The 19,355-nt window shown below is 42.4% G+C and overlaps 1 protein-coding gene across 1 annotated transcript in view; it reads left to right on the top strand.

The window, feature by feature from the left end:
• The window catches only part of mtus2b (microtubule associated tumor suppressor candidate 2b), a 40,219-nt gene that overhangs the window by 9,302 nt on the left and 11,562 nt on the right, over positions 1-19,355 (top strand). The window contains exons 2-7 of the mRNA XM_028572830.1: positions 807-2,860; positions 3,882-4,074; positions 5,641-5,856; positions 11,609-11,755; positions 15,103-15,201; positions 17,309-17,505. Of these exons, the coding sequence (XP_028428631.1) occupies positions 1,010-2,860; positions 3,882-4,074; positions 5,641-5,856; positions 11,609-11,755; positions 15,103-15,201; positions 17,309-17,505 (2,703 nt within the window). The 5' untranslated portion in view covers positions 807-1,009. The remainder of the gene's footprint in view (positions 1-806; positions 2,861-3,881; positions 4,075-5,640; positions 5,857-11,608; positions 11,756-15,102; positions 15,202-17,308; positions 17,506-19,355) is intronic.

Here is a 19,355-nt window from a genome sequence, read left to right on the forward strand (position 1 = left end):
ATATATCCAAGACCATGCGATGATCATGTCTTGGGGTTCTGGCACCTTCCTTGGTCCAATTCAATTCTGCTGTGGCTGAGGAGCGGCACCATGATGTGATCCTCTTATTTCAGCCCGATTCTTCTGCAACCGCTGAATTAGGGTACTGGCACCTTTTTTTTTTGGACCAATCCAGGCACTGTTTATAGGACAGATCAAATTCTTATGCTCATCCATTGTTTTCCTATACAAGCCAATTTAGTAGATAATTAGCCAAATATAATTAGTTAAATGTAGTTACTTCTAGAAGAATGAATGCAGTAGTTATAATTGTCAGAATGTAAGTGGTCTCCTGTTCTCCTCTCTGGTTCTCTTGATAAATAATGTTTTGTATGATATTCTCCTGGTATGACCTTTCAGCCATAACCATAACAAGCCACTAGTAAGGTTCTAGTTTGGGGTTTTGCAATCCTACATTCATGGTTTGCTACTGAGACTGCTACTGGATCAGACAGTTACATTAGGTGTTCAAAGTGATCTGATTTACTCCAGAGTATATTATTTTACTAGTTAAGTATAGAATTCAATTACATTGCATGAAATACACTTCAGAGGAAGCAGGAAGCAATTGAGATTTTTTCAACAGAAGAAGATACTAATGGTTCTGTGTCTTCTACAGGGGTGCTGCCAAAAAATCTGGGGCCCCTGACAATAGTTCATCGAGGGCTCTGAATCTTTTAAAACAGCTTAAACCCGTTCAATACATTTGTGTCGGACATCTCAAATTTTGTTGTTATTGTAATTTGTTATCTTTTGTTTTTATACAGGACAAGGACCCAAGATGTCATGAGGATCCATCTTCCAAATTAGATATGATATTAGCCTTTCTGATTACTGGAACGAAATGTGAAAATCCAATCTAGGCTCCTGCTGTGCCACTAAGACTCTTTGATGGGTAGACAGACCTTTTTCGTAATGGCTGATTGATTTTGGAAGTGCTCTCAAGGGCGCTGTAAGAGCTGTTTCCAAAATGAGCGAGCGAGGAGAGCATTTCGGTGAGAGGGAGTTAGGGAACAACAACCAGCAGGTTGGCGTGCTGGCTGAAGGGGATGCCAACGCCAATGATATCCAGACAGAGGATGGCGGCACGGCGGGTGACACTGGCACGCTTTCTGGCCTGACGACTGAAACAGCACAGCAGGACAAAGTCATCATCTGGGGTACAGACTCCCGGTGTGACGACCCCGAGCTGGCCGAGTTTGAGATGCTGGAGTGTCAGGAGTTGGAGGCCTACCTGGTCGAGGATGGAGAGGACTTTGTCGGGCTTACAGACCAGAAAGAGCTTCAACAAAAGCCTTCACCACGCTGCGAAGCCAGAGTAGAACAGGTGACAGATAATCAGAGCAGGGAAGAGAGAAAGTCCATGCTGCATGGCGCCAGTGATCAGGAATCCAGTGCCTCTCGTGTCTCTGAGAGCAGGGAGGCGTCCAGGACTGAGTTAAGTTCAGAAACCGATGTTTTTGTGTCCTGTCTGTCCACCATTTCAAGCATGGACACTGCTATGGACACTGCTGGCAGGAGCCAGACAACAGACTCCTGGCACATTGCCACTGGTCCTTACTCAACCATCTCAGAAGACGTGACTCTGGTTTCCCAGACTGGCAAGGCCTCTCAAAGAGCTGATCACCCTCCCCTCTCCCCTGGGAAAAGCACAATACACAGGAAAGATGTGGACATGAATTTGAATTCAACAGTTCACTCAGAGGATGCGGCATCACAGGCACAAGTGCGCAACGGAGTTATTCCGTGTAAGGATGCCATTGATGAGCACAGAGAGAACAATAACCAGAGAAATAAAGCAGGCAATAGCGTCCCAGGGGGAGACTGTGATCAAAGGAGAAGTGCAGAGCACAAGGGTTTACCCAATACAAAAACATCACATGAAGAAAGCACTAAAATGGATAAAAGCACACAAGCTGATGAGGCCCCTGACATGAACCCACCCACAACAGGTACAAAAGGGACTCAGTCATCAATTGAATCCAAAGCCATAAAGAAAGGAGGATCATTTGATAACTCGTTGAAAAATCCAAACTCTTTTGACAAGAGTTTTAAAAAGCAGCCATCATTTGAGAATACTTTCAAGAAGCAGCCATCGTTTGAGAATACTTTCAAGAAGCAGCTCTCCTTTGATAACACCTCCAAAAAGCAGGGCTCTTTTGAGAACCCAGTCACGTCCGGCTCTTCAAGTCTGGAGAGAAGGAAGCCATGGGGAAGCCCCAGTCGTCCAGCAACTCCCACCTCCCCGAAAACAACTTCCTGTTCCCCCAAGAGACGACCGCCTGGTTCTCCAGCCAAGGTCCACAGCGGCAGGGCACTGAGCTTGGAGCGCAGCAACTCCCCTCAGAGAGCATTAAGTCAAACAGTCAAACCACCAGGTAAGACAGGTTTGAGCAGTTGCATCCCCAAACCTGTCACGTGTCAGCAGAAAGAGCCTGAACCCAGGAGGTCTTCTCCTCCCCAGAAGCCTAAAAATGTCAGACCAAAAATCATCACCTATGTTCGAAAGAATCCCCAAGCAAAACCCCAAGGGACAGATGCCCCGCTGGAAGCCTCTACACTCCCAGTAAGACTATCTTCTTACTCCAGCCCTCCAGCTCATAAAGATCCAAAGATTGGTCCTCAACCTAAATCCACGCCGGTGCTATGTTCCTCCAACCTGCTGTTTGACAAATATCGACAGGAGATGCAGAAGGCTGGGTACTATCCTCCAGCCATGGCTGGGACTGGGGCGAAACCTCCAAGCAGCACCATCCCTCAAAGGCTGAGTGGAAAGTCGGGCAGTTTTCATGAGGATATGCCTGAGAAATATCTCCAAGAGGTGAGAAATGGACTTTTGATTTGATACACGTACATGACATAACTGCATTTATTAGTGGTTGAAGCAACAACAAAAAAAGGTACAGTAACATGCAATTGACAAAATATCCGAGCAACAGTTTTCACCGATGAAATCCCAAAGTTTCAAACTATAAAGCATTAAACATTGAGTTGTTTCATCGAAGTGAACATATGAAATTGTTGACCGCCTAAATGTAAAGACACAAACAAGGCCTGTGTGCAGTCTATTAGCATCTAAGCTAACAGTATTGCCAACAATAAATGACACAGTTGCTAAATGCAGAAGAAGTCTTCTTGTAGGGGGTTAAGAGGCTAATGTTGGTGTGGCCCCGTTTCCTGGGACTCAGCTCTTGTCTGTCGGGGTGACAGGCTGCTCTTTGCTTCTGCAGCCTCACTTTCTGATTTAGGGTCACAAAATGGGTACATCAGTACATACAATCACAATGCCTAATGTAGTTATAAGTGAAATAATCTAGTTTATCATTGCACTCCATAATACAAATGAATGATATTATCCATATCACATCTCTATTATGTAAATATTCCTGGACAATTATGTGCAATAATTCCTCGGTGCAATAATTTATTAGTTACATGTGCAACACCTGACATCATTGTAGTCTGACATGTTTCAGCCACTTGTTCCATGCTGCTGCTTATCTTCACACTGTACTTTAGTTATGTTCAAACTGGACATTATTTATTGTATGTTCACACTGTACTCCAATAGCATTTGCACAATCCATTGTATAGCAACACAATCTTTCTAACCTAATCTTACCTTACTTTTACACAACTTTTTATTTCTTGCACTTTAGTTGTGTTACTTTATACATTTATTGACACGTTTTTCTTACTCTTATTTTTGCCTTTTTGACTGTGAGCAACTGCAACTTAACTATTTCCCTGAGGGGATCAATGAAGTATTCTGATTCTGATTGTTATTGCCCGTCAGTTGAAATATTTATTATGATAACTGTATTTGTAATGTTCCTCCCAAGCCTGTTTCCCAAGAAGGAGGCAGTGTCTACCGCTCACCCAGAGCTCTGAGGCCTCAGCTGGGGTTAGGGGCGGTCACCAGGCAGCCTGCAGCCAAGACAAGAGTTCAACAGACAGGCCAAAGGTCAGCGCCGGGCCCAGGCCAGTGCGCTCAGGCTGCCGCAACGGCTGCCCGAGGCTACCAGGACCCTGCAGGTGAGATGGTGATCTGCTGGCTTAATCGGTTCAAAGTGAAAATGTACACGTGGTGTCAGCATATTCTATGATTTTTCAATGGGATTAAAAAAGTTAGATCAGTCTATCCTGTTACTAAACCAAAATCAGTGTCCTCCCAATTAAGATCTGGACCCGGGGATATCATGTTTCTTTGGCATGGCTGTTGATATGTCTTCATCTTTGTACTATACTGTACGTACTGTATAATTGTTCTCTAACTCTGTATTTATTTTTATTTGCATTTTTTTCTTTTTGAGCAGAACTGCTCGGGAACGCAGTGTTCAGTGTAAACTGACAAAGTTGCGTCCTAACCTAAATAATAGAACACAGGAGCATATTTAACATGCTGCATACTAACGTGCTTATGTTGCAAAACAAAGAATGGTTTGAACCCATATAATTTTATGCATACTTTGATATTCTGTGCACATCCCATCTTCTTTTTGAGCTGCGGAGTTATCCTGTTCGGCTCGCTGGATGGTTTACAAATTTTTTTTTCCCCCATCATGCTTTACGGATGAGGCTTGGCTTTTGGCACCTTAAACTCTTTGAAGTGCAAAGCATTTGATAGCAATGTAACACACATCCTACCTACTTGCACTGCTTATTTCTACCTGCTCACATTATAAATCATAATCTAGACAGCCTCTACATATGGTGCTCTCTGATTTATGTGCATTTTCCTCACTGAATGAATGAAAGTTGTTACGTTTCCATGTATGTGTGTCGTCTTTGTAGCTGCATGAGATTTGTGAAAGTGACATGAATCCTTTTTTTTTCATGCATATTCTCTCCCAATAAATCTTGAGCCATTATTTATATATGAGTAAATAGTCATTTTTTTCTCATTACAATGAGCAAGGATCTACTAACTCAATCTGCAGCTACTGCATAATAATAATAATAATAATAATAATAATAATAATAATAATAATCAAATCATGATCATGAAGTTATCTCAATTCAGTCCATGAAGAAGTTTAGTTACACTAAAGGGGCACGGTCAGGAAAAAAACTGAAAATCGGGGAAGAAAACAGATGTTTTATTCACAATTGCCCATTTTTAAGTAATTCATGGAATTTTCCATTCAAGCCGTTGCCAAATGAGTTTCTGCAATGCAATTAAGACTATCAGCTCCACACAACTCTCTCTGGATTTCTCAGTATGACTATGTTCATGACTTTCCCGCACAGAACTCGAGTGAAGATAATGACCTCTTCTGAAAAGTCTATCATGTTTTTTTAATCCTCCGTGTCCTCCTTGGCTACTAGCAACTGCGTGGAGGAGGAGGATCACGGAAGGCTTGTATCATGCGGACGCGCCGACCGTTTTGTTGTCATTACTTAGAATTCCTCATGGGGGCGGCAGAAACTACGCACAATAGCTTCAAAGATTGGATTTCATAAGATCATATATATTTATTACTTTTACCTCTAAACTCTTTATGTTTTGTTATAAGAATATAACGTAGAAACAGAAAGTGTGGCCCCTACCTCAGTAGGTCTTGTAGATTCACCCACTAATATTTTCCCATCTACCTCTAGGAGAGCAAAAGAGGTCAGGAGAAAGAGGTCCAGAAGCCACCCCTAAGAGCGTCCTGGTGAAACCAGGCCAGTCTGGTCTCCGTCCTCCAGGCTTCACCGCCCTGCCAGCTGCCCGTCTGGCCACCTTCGGCTTCGTCCGGAGCTCCAGTGTCTCGTCGGTGTCCAGCACCCAGTCTAACGACAGCAGTCACAGTGATCCCTGCCGAGCCTCTCAGCGTGAGTCACGCTCTCTCTCCATACATTTAATATGAATTACAGTTACACAAGTTTACTACTTTGGCTCATAATGTGTAACTCGTGAAAATACGTAGATGTGGAATAGCACACAGACAGAAATATATTTCTGTTTGATGTGCCTGTGTGATATCACATCTACATCTCCTCGTTAGTTAGTTCAGCAGTAGTTGTGGCTGCCCCTGCTATCCTCAGTTGCCATAGTAACAGCCAGTCACTTCCTTTCATTTTTCATTCATTTATCTTGAGTAAGCGCTGAAAGCTGCTGCACCACAGAGGTTTCGATGAAGAAATCTGTAAGTCCCTCTCCTCCCCTCAGCCTGCATACTGCAGCATTTTATCTGGATCAGATCCCGGTCGCTCAGTCCCAAGCTTCCTGCAGCCTTCATCTAGAGAAATCTATTCACTTGACAAGCTGAGTGTCTCTAAGTGTAACAGAGATTTAAGAAATGTGTCAGAACAAGCTGCGAACTTGCCAGTTCATTACAGCTTTTACTAAATATAATGTGTTCTGTTCCAACATGGAGCTACTGCAGATTCATTTGTTCAGAGTGCTGACTCCGAGCAACCACTGTGTGAAAATGCTTAGACGTACTGTGAAGAGAATCACTTTTTTCCCCTCCTGCGTTTTCACATTCATCCCCTGATCCTGTCTGACTGAGTCACAAAGTGCCACCTCAAACAGCTGTGCTGAATCAATCTTTACTGTGGTAGCTATCACCATAAATATAAACTGACCAAAATCAACTAAATAAATTCCAATCACCCAAAATAGATGTCCAGAAAAGCTTAAGATTGATCTGTTGCAGAGGGAACTTCTAGATTACCTGGTAGACTTGCGCCCCATGTAGTCCTTGGCAGCAGCCCGGGTTCGAATCCGACCGGCGGGCCTTTGCTGTATGTCATCTCCTCTCTCTCTCTCTCTCTCTCTCGCCCCTTTCCTGTCTATCTACTGTCACTATCTGATAAAATAAAAATGCCCAATAAATAACCTTTAAAAAAATATATAAAAAGACTGGTTGCACAGGCAAAAGGGTCCCTGTGGCATCTGTACTGACTGTGCTGATTGGCTGATATGATGATGGGTTGACTGCTGTCCTCGCTCTCAAGTGTCACCACATTTGTTCCAGCCTTGACAGCTGACTGCTGCCTTTCCCTGCTCTCCACTTTTACTCATGTCTTGTCTTATTCCGACCTGCTCGATTCAGATGCTTCTTTAAGCTTCTGGTGCAGACAGGGTCCTCAGACAGAAAAAGAAAGCAGCTGTTTTCTCATGTCCCCCCAGCCTTAACCATAGAAACTGCAGCAGCAGTCTCTTCTTCCCTATTTATAATCTGTTAAATGAAAAGGTGGTGCCGGCGGCTGCAATATATGTGGAACACAGAGAGTCAGGGTGTGGTACGACAGGATTATCTGTGAAGCTGTTTTTACCACCAACACCTCCGACCCAACCTCTTTCTTGCCTGTGGATCTCCTCCTCAAACTTTCACTATGGTCAAGTCAGATAATGATCTTTCTTTGCACTTCGGCTTCCCTCCTAAAAGTCTCCAATGTACACTTTACTGGGTCATTTTGTACCATTTTTAACTCTGATTCTTCACAAAACAACCACAGCTCCAGATGCTAAACTGCAGTCATGTAAGTGTGGCCTACTCGGCCCTTTTATTGCCATTGTTGTCTCTGTTAGTTTCCCTGTGGAGCTGTTGTTAACTTTGTAAAGGAATTACACATTTGCTGTGTTCCTTTCAGCTGCTTTAGTGAGTAGTTGGGTGTCTACCAGATAGTAAAGCGCTTTGGGAGTAGCTCAGACAGCATACACATGACTGGCAGCTTGCATGACAGTGTTTCCCTTCAGGCTGTTGGCTCTGACAGCACTGCTCTATTAGAATACCACCATATGCCTCCAATGCAGCCACATTCCCCGGGGATGCACCTCAGCTAAACCGTGGGACTGGGAGTGAGTACATCCTTCCATAATGAACATCAGGACGCTGGTGACATTTGGAATTCATCTGTGGATGGATGTCAAGATACAAGAGTTGAAAGACACTATGTATTAGTGTTAAAGGTTCCATGACATGGTGCTCTGATGCTTTTATAGAGACCTTATACTGTATCTGAAGTCTCTTTTATATAGGCCTTAGTGGTCCCCTAATACTGTATCTGAAGTCTCTTTTATATAGACCTTAGTGGTCCCCTAATACTGTATCTGAAGTCTCTTTTATATAGGCCTTAGTGGTCCCCTAATACTGTATCTGAAGTCTCTTTCCCGAAATTCAGCCTTGGTGCAGAATTACAGCCACTAGAACCAGTACCACAATGAGCTTTCCTTAGGATGTGCCATTTCTGTGTCTGTAGCTATTGAGGAGGAGAGAGGGGGGGGCATGATGTCTCTCTCTCTCTCATGGGTGGGTCAAATTCTCTGGACGGGCAAAGCAGAGAAAGGGGAGGTAACCTTGCTCCTTATGACCTCATAAGGAGAAGATTCCAGATTGGCCCATCTGAGCTTTCATTTTCTCAAAGGCAGAGCAGGATACCCAGGGCTCGGTGTACACCTATCACCATTTCTAGCCACTGGGGGACCATAGGCAGGCTGGGGCAACTCATATTAATCTTAAAAAAACTCCTAAAGTGAAATTTTCATGCCATGGGACCTTTAAAACAGTTGCAATTGGGTATTCGATTTATAGAAAATGAATCATTGAAGTTGTCCATCAAGTAAAAATTTTAATTTAAAGATTTGCTACAGTAAGTAAATATGTTGGATTAAGTAAAAATATTGGATTTTGGACTGTTGGTCAGACAAAACAAGCAAAACAAATAATTGTATCAAACTAATCACATATACTAATAACACTAATAACAAATATATTTGAATATTCCCACGTTACCTGTCTAAATATGTGTATTTCCAATATTTGCACCACACAGACCAGACAGCTTGTTTGAGAAAATCTAATTTTGTTATTGTTATTAATGTTTATTTGTATAGGAATAAGTATGTAGCATAGACCTATGCCACACACCGCAGCATTTATAGCCTAAGTTAATTTGCAATGCACGTCCCTAGATGGACTTTTTTTTAAAATACAATAAATCAACTCTTACATAAAAGACAGTAGAGAACACAAACCCTAATTTAGATTAAGAGGAAATATTGAGGAGTAAAATATACGGTAATTGCACATTCAAAGGCTATATTAAAAGTGTGTGTGTTGTAGCAGTGTTTTGCCATTGAGAACGAGCTAGCATGCTAGCGCTAGCATGCTACGGTTAGCCACCTCGTCTCGGCTTCTGACGTAGAAAGCCGTGCAGATTTTGAACAGCTCACCCGGAGACTGAAGGCAGGACACATTCAGAAACCGTATCTCACTCAGAACAGCATGGATGTTTTTTTTTTCTAAGTTTGTATGAGTGTGGAAGCACCAGAGACATAAAATAACACCCCGAATCTCAGAAAAACTGATTTTTTCATAATATGGGCACTTTGATATTAACCTGTCGGTTCTCACTTGCATTAGTCACCAGCAGAGTGGAGTGCTTCTTGCGTCTTGCTGGTGTAACACTGGTCGGAGGATGCTTGAACCCAGGGATGAATCTGTTCTGTATGCAGGTTAGAAACAAGCATTTAGCAATGTGACTCCGCCTCCAAACGTCTCCTTCAGCCAATCCGCTGCTTGGCTCAGCCTCCTTTCAGTAGGACGCCTTCGGACAACAGAAGCATCTGCTGTGCAGAGTCTCACAGTTACTGTCATTCCACTGGAGGTTTCACACAGGCCCTGGACATTTTGACATCAAACGTGTTTTAATTTAGTTTATATTTAATTCAAATGAATTACATTTTACTGCAATAACTTGCCATTTCATCTGTGATTTCAGCCTCCTCAACCCATTTGACATCTTCGATCTTCTCCGATCAGAATAAGGATATTCTAATTCAAGGGCACAACTGTCCGTCTTTCCTCTCTGAGAGTGCTGAGGCACCTATAGGTGCAGCATGTGTCAGCAGTGTTATTGATTGAGGGGCTGAATATTTCATGATAAGTAGTTGGAGCTATCTGGTTTCCCCAGTTTCACAAACCTAAATGCTGAATTGTGGAAACAGTGCTGGAATCCAGAGACAGTTGAGAGTTTATCCTGATGACGTTTTGTAAAATAAAAAACAACAGCGTGTAACAACTTGAGGAATCTGCTGTCCGTATGGTGGGGATGTTTAGTTCTTGGTGATGTTTTTCTGTTGGACCACTCCTTGTTACAGCCTCAGTTTGTCTTTGAACCAAAGCCTTTCATATCCACAGAAAGCTAGAGGCGTAATAACAGCTGTTATGAATAATTAAGATGTTTGCAGCATTCTACTTTTTGCTAGTCTTAGTGAATTTCTGCAGTTTAGAAAAAACTACTCTCCAAGGAAAGCCAATGATCCTCTGATACTTGATCCAAAAAAAAAAGATCCTTTATAGGTCAGTGGGACGTGATTCACTGGGACAAAGTAGGGACAAAATATATGCTTTTAATTTACAGTGGTATATGTAAGGACCGATGGCACTATACATGTACAAATTATGAAAAACAGTAATACATTGACTAATTAAAGCTACAATGCCCCAATCCCAGGGGGTTTAATTTTTTTACCAAACCAAATTAGAGCTTTGATCATGAGAAACAAGACTCAATGTGAAAAATGCAATATAAAGAGCATAATATGCAACTACCAAATTATGTTTTCACAAAGCTTCATGAATTATTTTCTGAGCCCACTAGATGGTGCTCTCTGTTCAACGAAAGGTTGAAAGCACACTGAATTACCATTTCTTGAGCCTTTTTCTTTAAACCAAGGGCGCCATCTAGTGGGATCAACAAATACAACTAATGGTTCATGAAGCTTCAGTTGGACATCACTATAATATTCCATGCCAAATTACATATTTATTTTTCTAGTCACTACCATTTAGAAGGGCCAAATGTCTTTGGAGTTTGTGCAGCCCTAGTCTATATCCACGATGTTCCACTTCCGGGATTGCTCAGGTGCCACCGTAAAATCCGCCGGATGTCCCTGTTTTCAGCTGGATGTCTGTTAACTTCTCACTTTCTATCTGTCTGAAAATAATCCTTAGTTGCAGCTCTAGATTGAGCTGTTGTTTTTTTTCTTATTCATTATTTAATATACATCAAAGCTAGAGTAGCTAGGACTATCGGTCCAATCTGAGTTTTCTGTTGCACGACTAAAACAACTTTTGAACGTACACATGTTCCACCAAAACAAGTTCCTTCCCGAGGCTATTTTGCAGCGGCACCATGGCTCCGTCCGGCGCTTAACACGGCCCATGACGATTGTGATTGGTTTAAAGAAATGCCAATAAACCAGAGCACGTTTATCTCCCATCCCGGAATGCTGTGTGGACTAGCCAGAACCTTCCTCCGCAGCGCTGTGGAGGAAGGTCTGTCAATGTGAAACTGGTGCAGCCCAGTATTGACCAATACGTCTCAATTCACAGTCGCTGAGTGGGCTGGTGCTAAACATTTCTACTCCTTGATTCTCACACAGCAAACAAAACAAGTGGAAACATGAACTGTCTGAAAGCAGATTCCAGTGTTGTATCCATTCAACCGTCCCTACTCCGTGCTGTTCAGTGTCACATGGTCCATGCATCCCTGTAAATAGTAACCTTTAAACATTTTGACACAAACACATGCCTATGTTTTTCTGTTCTCTGTCATCCTTCCTGCTCTGCAGATCCGGGCAGTGGCAGCGACGACACACCTCTCCACAACGCCACAGCGCCCCCCAGCGAAGCCCCCCACGTTCAGAGCCGGCCTCACCCTCCCAACGCCCCCAGCCTCCAGCGCCGCAGTCTGCCGCCGCAGCGCTGCTCCCCGCTTGGTACGTAGCCTGAGGAAACCAGCATCTGCTACTCACCGTGTACTTGTTTAGGTGGCGTTGCATCTCCAGAGACAGCATCCTTGTTGTTGCTGTTTCCACAACCCCCCATGATCCAGCTCACAGTGTCCTGTGATCACATGATCCTTGAGATTGGATATGTGAATGTGTGCTAGCAGCACTGTTAGGGGGAGGTGGCAGCTTAGCATTGGAATGTACACGCAACTGTAGCCCTCAATTCACATGTTGGTATTCATTCCTCAGCCCCCAGCCCTGTAATGACAGCACTGTTTCACCTCCAGCATGTCATTCACAGAAATTACTTTTTTCTATGTGTTATTTGTCTCTGTTAAGGTTACTGAAGTGTAGCTGGTAGACATTTACCCAGCAGGGTAGTTTATAGATGCTGGTGTGCTGTGCATAACTGGGCCTGCATTGTGTACTAACATGAAAAAATTTGAATTCTTTTTAAGTCAACTCGGTCAGAAATGACAGAATTTATGTTTTTTAGTCTCTAAACTGCTTTACGCAATTCATTTACATATAGGATGCTCAAGCTTGTATTTTCTGTATGTTTAAATTGAATAGTTGACATCTCACCTTTCTCAGCCGGGTGTAAAATGTAAACTGTATTCAAATTTTGATGAAATTTAAGAAACAAAATGGCCACTTAATAGGTAATCTGTATGTAATTCAATCCAGTGGTTCCCAAACTTTTTCACATCAAGGAGTCCTAAACTGACACAAATTAGACCACAGACCCCCATCTTACAGGATTCTTTTCCCAGGGACCCCATCTGATAGGATCTTTGCTTTTAGAAGTTTTATTACAGAAAGTGTATGGAACCCATATTCAAAATAGTCATACATTCTGTCATTGTGTTACTTAGGGATGGAATAATAGTGTAAATACATTATTCCCCTTTTTGTTTGGGACCCACTCGAACCCTCTCAAGGACCCCTGGGGGTCTCCGGACCCCACTTTGGGAAACCACTGATTTAATCTAAATTGTAAGATTTCTGCCACAATGCGAACATTTGTTCCCATTATACAAATTACTAATGTTTCAAGATTTCAACTACAAGGTCTTTGTCAGAGTATTTTTGTTTGTGTTTGATATACAAAATGATGGCCATCAATGTTACATTTAGGTGCCTCTTTGAGGAGCCTTCTAACTGAATTAATAGCATAATACTTATGTTGTCCTTCAGCACAAAACATCCTTGGATGACTTTACAGACAAAACAGGAATCATTATCAAAATGAGTTTGTCTGTATTTGACGACAAAGCCTCTAAAACTGAGCTAGATGAGCGTGATACGGAGCTGAAAAACCACAAAGCGTCCTTACAGTGATGAAGATATCCTAGCACCATAATTGAGTGTGCCTCATGGCAGACCCTTAACGCCCAGTGTTCATTCCCCCAGTGGGGGATATCATTTTAGATCCAAAGAAAAAAGGAATACAGAATGGAAAATAATGAACCTAAAGGCTGATTCCTTCTGCAATGTGTCTTAACTGTTGCTTAACATTGCAGTCCCCAGCAGTGATACAGTAACGTATATAATGTACTCCCTCTCTGCTGATGTAGCCGTCTTTGTTGTTAGGGGCTGCACCTTGTGGCCCGTGTTGGCATCAGTGGATGTGGAGCATCACCACCATCCAGTGGTCACACAGTGTATTCCTGTGTGAGTCAGGAGCATCCTCAGCCTCCTGCTACAGAGCCTGTGTGAACAAGTGGAGCAGCAACTCCAGCTAGTGGCCACTGACTGTACCACACTACACCACACTGTCCCACACTGGACCTCACCTAAACCTTTCCTCTTTTCCATCAGTTTACACAATAGGTGTTTGTGTGTGTGTGTGTGTGTGTGTGTGTGTGTGTGTGGGGGGGGGGGGTCGATTTAAGGATGTATCGTTGTTTGATTTGCAAAGATTTTTTTGATTGGAAACGTTTTATTGGTTTTAAACATTACTACAGGTTACCAGTGACAAATAAGAAGCATGGAAATATTCATCACACAACTGAACAAACAGGGCAGCTCATGCATCAGTGCATGCATACACAATATATGCCCACATAGACACCAGACAAGACCACTGTAACAACATAACAACAACAACAACAACAACAACAACAAAAACATATGGAGGAGGCTGCACTAGAAATGTGAACCAGAGAGCTCTTGTATTGTGTAGGAGGAGGGGACTGAAGGTCATTTATATATTGAAGAAAGTTTTGCCGTATAAAGTAGTACCAATCTTACCTATCCAGCAGGGTGAAGGACACTCGTTCGTATGCAGCAACAGTAGTCAGGGCGTTGTACCAATCTGTGATTGATGGGTGATTAGCTGACTTCCACTGCTACCAATCATGATAGCTGTCTGGACCCATTCTGCATCGACTAAAGCAATACCATCTTTTAGTGTAGATGGGTCTCCTAATAGGTATAAACGACGGCAAAAGGGAACCATTAGTCCCACAACTTTTGCAACGATTTTTAAAATCGATTCTTTTCCCCAGAATCAATATTTTGTATTCACCTAAATATTTTCTGTTTATGCGGTACCGCCGACAAAGTCAGATTACAATACCACCGCGCCTCCTCTTTAGCCTGTGTTTTTATTAACGCAGTCTAGCGAAGCCAAAAACTATTTTCCATAACGTCAACAATAAAGTTGAAGAAAATAGAGTTGTTTCATGTATTACTGGGTTATTTTTACCAGTGCTTTAATGTTTAAGCAGCTTGTAATGCTGTAGCATTACAGCTGAGCCTGATTAATTTTGCATACATGTGCCATAGTTTAATCCATATAAACACATTTATATATATAATAATTAATTTATAAACTCATGTTTTGTATATAAAATCTCAGTCTGCAAAGTAACTTATCACCTTAACAGTCAAATAAACTAAAGTGAAAGAATAAAAAGTAAGAATATTGTCCTCTGAAAGGCATTGCAGAAGAGTATAAAGTAGCCTAAAATAGAATTACTATTTAGGTAAGGTATTTGATTGATTGATTGATTGATTGATTTATTGATTCTTTATGTCTGTGTCGTGCACACAAAGTGCCCAATCCTTATGGGTTTATAGGACACCAACATTTCAGTTTTCATTTAATTATATTTCACAAAATGATAGCTTATTTTACAGCTCGTTCTTCAACAACGTATTCTGTCTTCTCTCCCAAAATCTGCTACATCCAGCTATATATGATATATATAAATATATGTGTATATATATATATATATATGAGATAAAACAAAAATAAAACAAAAAGTGTATTTCTTGTGTTTCAAATGTGTCCATTATAAAACATATGAACTTTTATCTTTCCTACACAGCCTCGAGGAGAGAAAGGCAGAAGGACACAGAGGCTGTTTTGCCACCAAAGTCCTCTCCCAAAAGATTTGCAGTGGTATCGCCCAAACCATTGTCCCCTGGTGAGTCTTGTGTGTGTGTGTTTGTGTGTGTGTGTGTGTGTGCGCGCATGTATGCATATATCATGCTCCATATTTTCAAAATTTCAATTGTTTTTCATAAATCAATGCTATTGGTCACCGTTTACATCTGTCTGTGGGTCAGGGACGCGGTGATTTTGTCTGACCTTGTCTGAGGTTAATAGCTATGTTTTCAAATGAGCCTTTTTTCCTGAAAAAGGATGGTTTTGAACGGCTTTGGACATACAAGGTTTCCACCCGACATCGATGATATGCATGAGACTGTTTGCTTGGTTTGATCCAAAGTGGTACAAAGGGAGAACGCGGCAGTCTATAGAGCAGCACGATCAGCTTCTACTGTACCTTTAATATTCACAGTCCCTCTCTCGGTCCGTCCCTCTCGCTCTCACTGCACACTTCGTTACAAGACCCATGGCAGCCTGCTGTTGTCATAGCAACAAGCTCCAGGAGCTGTAATGCTGGGATGGCTCCTTTAGTAGCAATCCTGCTGGGCCAGATTACCACACAGTCACAAGTCAGCATTCTGTCCTTTCCTCAGAGAGCAGACAGAGCGAAGAACAGCTGCGTAGAGTTCAGGTACCACCTGTACCTATAAAGGTTCCCATACTGCACACATGATGTGCTCATACTGTAGTTTCCCACCATGAGTGTTTCCAGGGGAGAGAGGAAACTGCGGCTGATTGGTCTGAGCATTGACAAGACTTGAGTAACGGTAAGACCATGTGGGAGGATAAAAACCTCTGCGGTTCCAACCAATCAGGACTTGAGTTGTTTGTGAGAAAACCAAACTGCTAATATTCTCTACAGTGTAACTTAGCTATTTTTTAATGGAAGAAGCGTTCAAATTCTCTGATTCCAGTTTCTTAAATGTGAATATTTTCTAGTTTCTTCACTCCTCTGTGACAGTAAAGTCAATATTTTTGAGTTGTGAATGAAACAGACATTTGAGAACTTCATCCTAGGCTTTGGAAAACACTGATCTACATTTTTCACAATTTTCTGACATTTTATAGACCAAACAATTAATCGATTAATCAAGAAAATAATCCACAGATTAATCGACAATGAAAATAATCCTTAGTTGCAGCTCTAGATTGAGCTGTTGTTTTTTTTCTTATTCATTATTTAATATACATCAAAGCTAGAGTAGCTAGGACTATCGGTCCAATCTGAGTTTTCTGTTGCACAACGAAAACAACTTTTGAACGTACACATGTTCCACCAAAACGAGTTCCTTCCCGAGGCTATTTTGCAGAGGCACCGTGGCTCTGTCCGGCGCTAAGCTTAGCGCCGCCCATGATGATTGTGATTGGTTTAAAGAAATGCCAATAAACCAGAGCACGTTTTTCTCCCATCCCGGAATGCTGTGTGGACTAGCCAGACCCTCCTTCGCAGAGCTGCGGAGGAAGGTCTGGCAGTGCGAGACTATCCAGTTTGTAATGTTTGTGTTGTGTAGAGCTGTTAAAAGTTAGGCCTGACAAGGCCCGAGCCCGACAAGTACATTTTGATTGACAGCTTTTTAAAAGCCCGAACCCGTTTACAGCCCGACATTATTCAAATGTGCGCACGCACACAGCTCTTTTGCCTTTTGTCAAGAATGAGTCATTTATAAATTTTTTAACATCATTTATTCATGACAAACGTAGGCTATAGGCCACTTGGAAGTTGGAACAAAGAAATAAAATAAGTCCTCCAGAGGCCAGCCTCCGTTTCACCTCCTCAGCATCCATTGTCGCGCTAATCAAAACGCATCACCTGACCACTCATTTACCGCGCAACCCGCAGCGCAACCCGGAGCGCAAGCCCGAGCCCGGCCCGAGCCCGGCCGGCCCGAGCCCGCGTAAAATGATAGAAATTAAGACTGAACCCGTCGGGTCCCGTTGGGTCCTGTCGGATTTGGGCAAAGATCTTCAGCTCTAGTGTTGTGCTCTGGTTCTCCACTTGCTGGTGCAAATAAGTCAAAGGAAAAGATTGATTACTGCTTATACATATGATCTATTCGTGAACGATGGTCTCCATATTTAATTAAGTCGGTTATAAGTGAAAATATCTCAGTATGTTTTGTGCGTCTTGCTTTGTGTTTCTATAGTTGGTGGGCGGACAGCAGCAGTTGCTGGTGTTGTTGGGACTGAACGGGCCCAGGAGTTGGACCGGGCTCTGATCCAGCAGCTGCGGGAACGCTGTGAGCAGCAGGACCTTCAGCTGCAGAGCCTTCAGGCCCAGTTAAAGAAGGCCTCCCTGTGCCTGGACGTTTTCAGCATCACTACCCAGCACTTCTGTCACAAGGTAGGCAACAGCAGAGCTCGGGGACCTCAGCAGGGCTGACAGGAACACAAACTGGATCTTGCTGCCACTTTGAGAGCCCCACAAAAGGTTTAAAGTCCAAATTCATTCAGCCTAACTTGTAAAACAGGGTTGCTGCAGCAGGTGTCACATCCCATTCTAATCCCCTTTTTAAGATCTGTTTAAGGAAGCTCTGACAGCTGTTGCGTGTTTCAGAATGCACCTACAAAGTGCAAATGACACCTGCAGCATCTGGCTTTTGTTGTCAGCATTACTTTGTTCACAAAGCCAGTCACTTGCTTCAAAACCTGATTGTTGTGGCTTTTTGAATATGTTTGGATTAATTCTGAATCAGCAGGAGTTGTCACTAAATGGTGTGAGGAAGGTGTGGGGAAATACTGAGGGATTCCAAAGTGATTTCCAGTGGTTTAAACTAAAGGAAATGCATTATGACTTTCTATACATCCAAGTGTATTATTGGACATGGATTTGATAAAGCTGTGTGGCATTTCATTTTTGGTCAGCCCTACAACTGCCGGATGGTTGACTCAATGGGATCTAAACACGTTTGGTATTTATTGCAATTAGCAGGGTTAATTGTTAATTGTCTCCTGCGTAGTCTCCTGCTGTGTAAGACAATCACTGCCAGTGGTGTCACAATCCCCATCAGTCTGTTTGCACACTGTGACTGAGTGTGCTCTGCTTCTCCAACCTTGATTAAGCGCTTGTTTCTTTTCTTCTTGCTCTTTCCTAGTCCTCTGCTTGCTTTTCATCCGTTGCCCAGCCCCACCCACGGGTGGGAGATGATAAATGAGAGGCCTGCCTGGGCCTGGCTGTGCTTTTAGTGAGATTGATTGTCTCACGGGCAGAGTATTCACTAAGGTCTGACGGGTGGAAGACTTATGAAATATGTGCATCTGAGATATATATCTGTTAAAAAAATCTTCCTTGAATTGAGTTTTCAATCACTAATTATGCCAAAATGGCACTGTAACTGATGTTCAGATGTAAACTACAAGTGAACTTGATGGCCAGCCTTAAATATTCATTATCATTATCATTATAAAGATATTTAATATTATTTTATTTCTGTTTTGATAGCTGAGGCTTAGGGAAGTGGGGAGGGAGGTGTGTGTGTGTGTGTGTGTGTGTGTGTGTGTGTGTGTGTGTGGGGGGTCTTCTGGGGCCCGAATGTTTTTTTAAAGCCCCACATTATTGAAGGTTTTTTTAAAGAAATCTAAAATAATTTAGGAAATGTTCTTCTGTTAACCTATTAGTCAATTCAGAGTATTAAAGATCAAATTTACTTGGCATTGATGAGGATTCTTGATTTGCAATTAAAGCATCCCAGATTATTATGAGGAATTCAAATGTAGCCAACTTTTCAGCTAAACATTCTACTCCAGCATAGTGTAACAAAAGTAGTTTCCAAGATTAGTAACGCTGTTTATGCCAATTTCCTACACTATGCTATGCAATGTAAAAATAGCAACATCAGACCATGTTTGCCTCTTTTTAGGTGGCAGGAGTGAACATTAGCCATCCTCAACATTTGTTGTGTTCTGATTTCAGAATGATAAAGGCAGTTGATGACTTTTTTCCTTGGCAACTATCATGTTTTTACCAAATGGTGTACAGATTTTTAAGCATTCTATAATCAAACGGAATGAAAAATAGTGCTCAGTCCCCAGGGGAGCATGGGGAGCATGGCCCCTGACCCCCCCTAGGTTTCGGCTGAGCCCCGAATGTTTACAAAGTCTGGCTCCGCCTCTGCTGAGGCTCAGATCTTTCCTCCATGAGCCTCCTCCCTCTACACTGTCCTCCTGCACCACTGCCCTGCTCATTACTGCTCA

Source organism: Perca flavescens, chromosome 3, assembly GCF_004354835.1.
Source record: "Perca flavescens isolate YP-PL-M2 chromosome 3, PFLA_1.0, whole genome shotgun sequence".
NCBI classification, from domain to species: Eukaryota; Metazoa; Chordata; class Actinopteri; order Perciformes; family Percidae; genus Perca; species Perca flavescens.